The 9,439-nt window shown below is 52.4% G+C and overlaps 1 protein-coding gene across 1 annotated transcript; it reads right to left on the reverse strand.

Moving 5' to 3' along the window:
* Positions 1–4,876: 4,876 nt before the first annotated feature.
* On the reverse strand, positions 4,877–7,939 carry LOC104283847 (sulfate transporter-like). The gene is made up of 2 exons (XM_009882078.1): positions 7,322–7,939; positions 4,877–6,475 (listed from the first exon to the last, which is right to left on the reverse strand). Exons 1-2 carry the CDS (start codon positions 7,937–7,939, stop codon positions 4,877–4,879), a joined length of 2,217 nt encoding a protein of 738 aa, XP_009880380.1.
* Between the last annotated feature and the right edge of the window lie 1,500 nt (positions 7,940–9,439).

The raw sequence follows: 9,439 nt of genomic DNA on the forward strand, positions 1-9,439 counted from the left end.
AGGTTGGTAGTAAACTTGGTGCATGTAATAAAAACTTGACACAGCTATTGCAACAGGACCGGAGAAGACCCATTCTCCTACCTCTCCCTGTCTTTCCCTTGAGCCCACAGTTGGAGCAGGCTGCCTGGGCCCAAGCCCTGTGGCTCCAGGCCAGGCTCTGCCCCAGCTCTGCACGCAGCTTGGGAGACACCTGCCCGCAATCACCACCTGATGTTGGCAGCTTGGATTCTTCTTTCATATTGCCAGGGCATCATCCATCATCCGCCATGATACCTCCACACCAGGCACCCACACAGCACCCAGGACACTTTGTACTAGAGGGTAAAGCTGAGTGGCAGAAAAATGAAGGGATTGTTATCCAGTGGCTTTGGAAGGGTTTCTGATGTGGTTATCCCATGACTTTGAATGTTTTATACCAAGATCTAAGCTGAGGGGTGCGTGCCCCTTACTCAGTGGGAGAATTTGGAATCTGCCATGAACGTGTCAGAGCAAAGCCCTTCTTCTGAGAAACATAAGTAGAAATATGGCAGAGCGAACCCATAAAGCAATCCAGAGCAGCAAGCTCTTAGATGAAGACACACACCCGCACGGCTCTTCCCTTCAGTCAGGGAAGAAGGGGTCCCAGCAGGGTCCCTGGATTGTGCTGAACTCCTCGGGAGCTTTTCACCCGCAGCTGGACTATGTTAGCCCAAGCCACTGTCCAGTGATTTCTTCATCACCAGGCTATCTCCAGTGAGGCATTAATGCTGGCCCTAACCCTTCCTCCCCGGCCCAGGAAATCCAGTGCCAATGCCTGCAGCTCACTGCTTTCTCTTTCCAACTCAGTTTTGTCTGCTAGGGAAAGCTTACATGGGTAAACTCTACACACATGCTAGCCGCACGCTTACTGCTTTAGTGCAGTTGTAGATCTGCAGAAGCAACTTCTTGCCATTACGCAGAGTTTCCAGGAACTGGCAACGGAAGGGAGGAAAACAGTCCTCCACGCAGCAATCAGTGTCTCATATGCTTTCTAGAAGAGGAAGCAAACACCCATCAGCCAGGACAACCTTTATTCCTTAAACTTCCCCCGAGGGAGCATTTCAAAGCATCAAAAGGATTTAAACCTGTCCGGCTGCTGCTGAGGCATAATTAACAGTTGCACAGTCAGCTCCAACTGCAGCTGACAAAGCCTTAGCAGCAATCCTCTATTTATCACACTCTCGGAGTATTTATAGATCCACAGCAAGGCAGGGGGGAGAGAGAGAAGGAGAATAACAGGTGAGCCGCTTACCAGGAGGGGTAACATTTGCTTTCAGCCACATGACACTTCCTCTGCCCCTGGTGAAGCCTCAGGGGACAGGCAGACGAGATGCCCTGGGGTGCAGCGGCAGGTCCTCTTGGGTGGGAGATGCGGTGGGTCTGCCCCCAGCTGAGATGTTGAGGTCCTTTGGCAAATAGGGGGACTTTGGCTGTGGCAGTTGGGTGCTGGGGGCAGACAAGTGCCCTGTGCCCTCACCAGGAGCCTTTCATCACCAGGAACTGGCTCACAGATGTCATGGTCCCTTCCTGCTCACATCTGCCTCCACCAGGAGATGTAGGTGGTGAGAGGCCAGCCTGATCTCCCGTAACACTGCTTATGAGCTGACCTTGGACTGTGTCATTTGTCTTTCCTCATCTCTCCTCTGTGTCATTTACAACCCAGGACCTCTTCATAGAAACTGATATAAAAATAGCAATTATCCTTGAGCTACCTTGGCAATCTGCGGGGAACAGAGAAACGCTGGGTCACTGGGACATTAGACTTGTGGGCTGGAAGGCGATGCTGGAGCCGACGGGCTGGGAGATCCGGGCAAGAAGCCCGGGCAAGGACTGCCAGCAAGATCCCAGCTGCTCTGGGCTGGAGAGGAGAGGGAAGGAGGTTGCCACCTCGGTTCTCCTTTCCCAGGGAAGGCATCCCACAAAAACTGCCGGGTACCTCTTTGGCGTTTTCACAGCTCTCCCAGCTCTGAGCAGAAGCCACTCACACAAACAGCCATTTCCCATTGTAGAGGGCGGTGGGAACCGCTGCGCTGACAGTAATCTCATCTGTGCTATCTTGCACCAGGCTGTGCCCAGGAATTATCAGCACTGGTTTTATTTCCTTCTGAGGCTTTATGACCCCACCGAGATCATAAATGCATCTAAAGTCTAACTAAAACAATTTAATTTTCCCCATAAATGGTCTTATAAAGAAAATTATGGCAATGCTATTCCAAAGGGGATGGAAGGTTACAACAATGCTTTTCTTCTCTACTGACTTGCAGATTCTCTTCTGTTCAGACACAAAACTGCCCCGTTACTCATTGCTCCACGGCTGATGCAACCTCCCTGGGGAGCGGCCCCATGCTGCCCTGGCCTGCGAGGGCCCTCAGAGAGGTGCTGCAGCACCCGAGAGCTGCACCCTACTCGCACCCAGGGCACGCTGAGCACGGGCACGGGGCACGCCGAGCACGCCTGTCCACCCAGCCCTGCAAGGCTTGTACTAGCCCTCAGTCAATTTACCTTCACCTGACACAACCTTGCTCCAACGACCTGCAAGCAGCTGGGCATACTATGCGCTTTAATCCATTTGAATCAGTCTCTTGACCACGAGAAAACATTTTTCCTGAGCAAAGCCAGCAGGTTTCCTTTTCCATGCACTTTATTTACAACAGTCTTCTGTCCCTGGGCTCCAGAGCAGCTGCCAAAGCTAGAGCTTCCTTCAGCTCAATATCTTTGGTGCCACGTTTCTTGGATGAGGCCGGGGGAATAGTCACATATTAAATATGCAATGTAGAAGGTGTTTTTACAGATAGACTTCACGGAAGAAAAGCTATCCTGGTACTTGGCAATGCTGCGGAGCCTCATAGCTCAGAGCAAGGACTCACCCCTGGGATGCAGAAGCAGAGCCAGCAGGATGCTGCCTGTCCCAGCCCAGCAGAAAGGACAGGTCTCCATGTCCACCTCAGAGCCGGGGCCCCTCTGGCAGTGCTGCAGGCACAAGGCAGCCCTGCCCGACAGCTACGGGTGGCAGCGCTGTTTCTCCAGCTGCAGTCAGGATCCAGCCATGGCGCCTGAAAGGCAGCACGGATTCTGCCAAACACGGGGAGAACCGTGGCTATTGTAAGCTATGGCACAGGTGCTCCCAATTTACAGTTTATGAAGGGCAGCTGGTGATGTCAGGCACCTTTTGGGGGGGAGGAAATCTGTAATTTCAGCCATAGAAGTCATGAGAACCCCAGCCTGTAACTAACACCAGGGGAAGGCACCTCTCCTCCCCTGCAGCAGCCTGTCCTGAGCCACACACAGGGCCTGAGCGAGAACCATCAGCTGAACAAACTCCCAGCAGTTTTCTGAAACTTCTTTGTTTTTAAGGGAAGTGCTTTGCTGTTGTTTTGTGGCCATTGAGGGGCTGTTAATCTCTGTGCCATAGGGTGTTTGGAAAATAAATGAGCCTCTGCAATCCATTTCCCGCATTGACTCAGCGTGGCTGTGGGGGAAGAGAAGGGCAGTCCGAAACAGAGGTTGAAAAAGATAAATATACGTTAGTGAGTGAAGGAGTGAGTGGGACTGGTGGTTCTGGTCCCCAGTGCAATCAGGCCGTAGCCCCCACCGCTGCAAGTCTTGGGAGGTGGGTGAGTGGCTTTGCTGCCTGGCACCCAAAGATGTCCTGGGGTGTGCATTTCTCCACAATGCAATTTTCAAGAGTCTGTGCCACAAGAGATGACACTGGCACCCTCTCCTTCCCTAGTTATTCTGTGTTGGGTCAGTAAATGGACACTGGAGTTGCACGTAGAAATAAACTCCACATAACAAGCTCCAGTTGCATTTGTGAACCTTCCTGGTGGGTCCGAGCTGGCTGCAGCTCCTTTCCTGTCTGGGGGTGCATACCTTGAGTGGCACAGCTCAAGGGAGCTGCTTACCTTCTCGCCTGGCCTCGCTGGCTGGGGCTGTGCCTCCCCACAGGGAGGTGGGAAGCATCACCAGGGCTCCTCAGAGGAGCAGAAGGCAGACGTTGCCTACAGCTCCTCTCTTCTTTGCCTTAGTGCCCTGTCCTGACCCTCCCTCTCCCCAAAAAGCAATCTGATGGTGGTTAATGCCAGGGTGCCACAGGCAATGTGATTTTCAGGCATAAAGCTTGGGTCACTCAGAGACCTCTGGGAACAAACCCCTGCAAATCCTCCTCCTGGGATTGCCATTGCAGCAGAGCGATACCTATTGCTGCCCCAAGGACTGTGGCAGCGCCTGTCGCACAGAAGGACAGCGTTGTCCCGTGCTGCTGGCCACTATGGCCAGTGTGGGGTCCAGACCACTTCCGAACACCACCCGCTTAGTGGGGGACACAGCTCCATCCCGGAGGTGGCCCCGGCTCGCCTCCTGCTTTTCCACATCCTGCCAGTTGCGTGGTCCCTTGATGGCAGGTGCCCTCCCAGGGGCTCCCCAAGCCTCGGAACGGGGTGCCCGGTGACCCCTTCCGAACCAGCCCTGACTCAGCCACCCCCTGCCCAGGGCCGGGGGCTGGGACACAGCGCTTCAGCTTGAAAGCAGATGGGTCTCGCACCTTCTTCTCCCTCTCTCCCACAGGGGTTGTGCAGCTTTAGTGGGCAGAGGGAGCGCAGCTGCGTCCTCCCCGGGGACCGGCCATGGTACCCCGGGGAGGACGCGGAGCCCCCGGGACTGTTGCTGAGCTGCCACATGCGGGGGTGCCAGTGAGCATGGCCCCCCAGTGCCCACGAGAGATGCGTGCCCGTGTGGGACAATCGCCAATCCTTTTTGCCCCCGCCTGCTGCTGGCAGAAATCAAAGTTTCTTTGGTTTTTTGTATGCTGGTACCCGCTCCTGAGCCCATCCCCATTCGAAATCATCCCTCACGCACAGGTCTACAAAGACACCTGGAAGTTCAAGTCTTCGGGGTGTGGGAGAGCATCCTTTTCCTCCTTGCTCTCCTCCTGCTGCAGGTGGTAGCACCGTTCAGCAAACTGCACTGCGTCGTGGATGCTGTGGAAAGCCAACTGACCGCCAGCATCCGGCTCGCCAGCCCAGCCTCCCTCCCGGAGCCGGTGGCGGATGGAAGGGTTGCAGTTGGCCAGGAGCACCTGGATGCCAATCTCCTTATAGTCACGATGTGTCTCCTTTAGCACACAGAGACCCACAGTATCTATGAACTGCATTGCTCCGCAGTCAAGGATTAAGGTGTGCATATCTATGGAGGGAGGACAGGCATCTGCTGGGGGCTTCTCAGCCCTTTTATTGGCCTGTTTCAGGCAGTCAAACCTGGTTCTGAAAAAGCTCTTGCTGTTGTCCATGTCTGCATTTGCCTGGGCCTCCACCCTTTGGTGCGTAGCAGCCAGCAAGACCGGATTTACCCCAGTTTTCTGGTACAGAACAGTCTTGAAATAGTCCTTGTTGGCATAGTAGAGGGATGACTCAAAGCGGAAGATTTTGATGTTGGCAATACTGCTGAGCTGCTTGTAAGTGGACTGGTCCTCATAGATTTCTGTGTCGCTGACCTTGCCCAGGAGCGTGGCCCGAGGTCTCTGCGTGCGGAAGATGATACAGAGCAGAGCGAAGCAGACACCCACGAGGAGCCCGATCTCTGTGGTGATCAGCGTGGAGGACAGCATGGTTGTCCACCACACTACCGTGTCCAGCTTGCTGAGCTGCCACATGCGGGGGGTGTCATGGAACTTCCTCAGGCCCCCACGCAGGTTGGCAATGGTGACCACCCCCAGGATGGAGGTCTGCAGTGAGTAGAAGAGTGGGGCAATCCACAGGAGCACTAGCAGCAGCACCAGGGAGGTGACCAGGCCAGAGACCTGCGTCTGGGTCCCTGTGGACTCCTTCAGCAGGGTCTTGGTCAGGGCCGCAGAACTGGCAAAGCAGTAGAAGAAAGAAGGGATCAGGTTGCACATGCCAATGGCAATCATCTCTTGGTTGGCACGGACAGCGTAGCCATGCTTTTTGCCAAAGATTTCTGCCAGGGAGACAGTCATGGCAAAGCCAATAATAGCAATGGGCAGAGCATCCACTGCCAGGCTGGAAAACAGGTTTATATCTGGTAGAGTGGGTTTCCTGAAACCAGTGGGGATATCCCCACAAACAGCAGACTTGTATCGCTCTTCAAAGTTAAAGTAGTAAGATATTACTGTGGCTACAATGACCACCAGCAGTTCTATGGGGAATGGGGCCTTCATCTTCTCCTTATACCGGTCATTGATCTCTTTGACAGGCACTATGATGGCCAAAGCAACCAGGCTGGTGACCAGGTCACAGATGTTGGTGTTCTGGATGTACCTGAAAAGGTCAACCCACGTCAGGATGAAGGATCCCACCCCTTCATGACGAGGGATTTTCAGTCCCAGGAGATACTTCATCTGGGAGGTGATAATGGTGAGGCTGGAGCCGGTCACGAAGCCACTGAGGAGAGGTTCTGACAGGTAGACAGCCACAAAGCCCAGCTGTAAAACCCCCAGCAGGATCTGAAAAGCAAGCCAGCCATACCTTTAGCATCAATAAGAAGGGTTGGAAGAGGTGGCTGCCAATTCATGTCAGTTTGTTTCCACTTTAGCAGCTCTGGCTATTGTGTCTGCTGAGCATTCAGTGTGAGGCAGAGGACTTTGTCTTCGGTAGTTAGTCTGGGGCACGAAAAACTAAAGAGGCCTACCTATAACACTCGTCTGTGCCTAGAGATGGCAAAGGAGCCTACAAGGTCCCTGATGCTGTCTCCTTACAAGCAATAAGGGCACATGGTTACCAAAGCCCAGGCAGCAGCCCCATCAAAGCAGCTCTGAGTATCACTCAGTGGCATAAACCCGGTGTGATGCACGGAATTTAAGTTGTCCCAGTGAAAGAGCCTGAAGTTGTTCAGCGACAGCTAGGCCCAGGCAGTGGGGACATTGCCAGTGAGCATGGCCTTTGAAGGAAGCCCTGCTGATGGCAGGGTCCTTGGGGGCTGTTCTTGCCAGCCCCAAACCTGCTCTAACCCACACCAGGAGCCAGCCCAGCTCCAGCACTGGGGTGGTGGGAAGAGTGATTCACAGTTCCTTCTCCTCCCTTGCTGTGTCTGATCCTCAGGGTGTTTCAGACACATCCAAGGACATGGCCTATCACATGGCGGGAAAAAGAAACCCACAAAAAGAAACAGCTGTGTTTGGGGGTCTCTAAATCACTGCATTTGATTCAAGGGCGCCAGGGTCTAGTCACATCAGCAAAGGTTTCTCATGACTTGTAAGTCTGAACCAAGACTGGAGCTTAGAGATCTTTAGCTCAGAGAAGTTCCCTGCAGGTAAAGAGAGAGGAAACAGCACAACAGTGAATATTTGTACCTGGTAAAGACCGACCAGAAAGCTTAAGGAAAGGGCCACAGTGATGGCGTAGCAGCTCCTGTCACAGGCACCCGTCCCATTACCGAAGGAGGTGGAGTTGCCCACCAGTGAAGAGCCAGTGTAGCCGTCGCTGTACCCTGCCAGCTGGAGGTGCCGGTTCACAGACTGCCCAATCATCAGGCACAGGACACCAAAGGAGCCCACAAAGTTATGCCGCGAAGTGGCCATAGCAACGTAGATGATATTGCAGAAGAAGTTGGTGTAGATTCCATAGATGGGATCCTGGTTGGCTAAGAGGGAGTAGGAGATGGATTGAGGGATGGCAACTATCCCCACCAGCAGCCCAGATATGACATCCCCAAGCAACTGCGTCTTGACGTTGTAACGGGGAAGCCAGTCCAGCACTGGGAACAGCCGACAGAAGAAGGTGATGATGGCTTGATGATTGCATGTGCAGACCTCTCTGGATTTCTTTCGGATGAGTTCCTTGGTGCTGAAGTTTGCGGGCTCATACTCCTCCAGTTTGACATGTATAAAATTGGCAGGAGTCTCTTCTGGTGTTAGGGAACCCAGTGCATCTTTGCTCGGTCCTGACTTCCGGCTTGATGTGTCCTCCATTGCACCAGGAGAGCTAAGGCAGGAGAGCAGGCAGCCATGAAGCGTTGCAGTCATGTACATAATGTGCTTTGCTTAGCTCCAGGGCTCACGGAGATTGCATGGATAAATAAATAAAGGAAAATAACCTCAGACAAATCAAACAGAAAAGCGGTTCCCTGTGGTGCTGGGTGATTTGTTTGTTTTCAGTTATGGACCTGATCAACCACAACCCTGAGACCGCAGTTTATATTGCATTCACACTGGCACAGATGCCCACATCAGGGTCAGAGCTACAGACCCCTGTACTCCTTCCTGACATACTTCATCTTCTGAAACAGAGCAGCAGGACGGGCTAAGATCACACAATATTATTTCACTGAAACTGAAACTTCTTCAGAAAGCGTGCATTTCTTGATGACGCTTCCACTTAAGCAAAAACTGTTTTGAAAGTGTTGAGATATTCCAAGTGATGCATAAGGAGTGTAACATGTGGGTAGGGGAGGTAATTTGCAAAATAATTTTTCCTTTAACATTTCAAAATTTTAAATTGCATTGCTGGCTCACATCAAACAGGCCCATCGCAGGGGCTCCTATCTGCAGAACGAAAGCATCCTACTTTCTCAGTCTAGTTAAGTAACATATTCACTTTCCAGAGCTGCTCCAAATTTTTCAGTCAAAATGCAGCTCCAGGAAAGCACACTGTTTTGTCAAAACTGAACAATACACAGAGAGTAAAAAATCTCCTGAGAGGAGACCTAGGGTGGCTGCAATCAGAAATTGAACTGGGATGATGAGAAATCCCATTCCGCTGCCCTACAGGTTTGTTTCACATCATTGGTCCCAACCCAAATCTCTTACCTCTGGCTGCGGGGAGATACACTGGGTGTTCTCTCACTGCCCGGAGCTTCTCCCTGGCAGACAGACCCGTCTCCTCACCTCACGGCACACACTGAACAGGGAAAGCACGAGGCTAATAACTGCAAACCTGTCTCTTTCCTTACTTCTGTACCATGTGCCGCTCCGCTTGAGAAGGAATCTGAGTTACTCAGCCAAGCGATCGACCTTTTTATCTCGCTCCAGCCGATGAAGATGGTGCAGCCGGCCAAACAGAGCTGTATTTTGAAAACAAACATCGTTCTGGGAGAGTATTTTTGATGAAAACTTGTTCTGGCCATTAAGAATGATTGAAGAGGTTTAGAGAAGTGCTCCTGCCAGATAACAGCATTGCTGGTATCTGGAGATGTGTTTGCTAAACAAGAGGAGCGATGCAAAGAAATCTTCCTGCATGTGCTATTGCTCTGCCCCTCCCTGAACTGAGAGAGCATCGTTGCCTGAGTCCTGCTGGGCTTCTCCGCTCAGGTTTTTACATATTCTGGACAAGCTTCTGTTCCAAAAAAAATAAATAAATATCAAAGAGCAAACTGTTTCCAGAATGGCTTTTCTTTCCTGGTAGCTTTTCCACCAGCGTGGAAGCATGCCGCCAGCCCTTGCGCCCTGCTGCACAATCCACATTTTGCACCT

Source organism: Charadrius vociferus, unplaced genomic scaffold (genome assembly GCF_000708025.1).
Source record: "Charadrius vociferus isolate BGI_N301 unplaced genomic scaffold, ASM70802v2 scaffold3, whole genome shotgun sequence".
In the NCBI taxonomy this organism is placed as follows: domain Eukaryota; kingdom Metazoa; phylum Chordata; class Aves; order Charadriiformes; family Charadriidae; genus Charadrius; species Charadrius vociferus.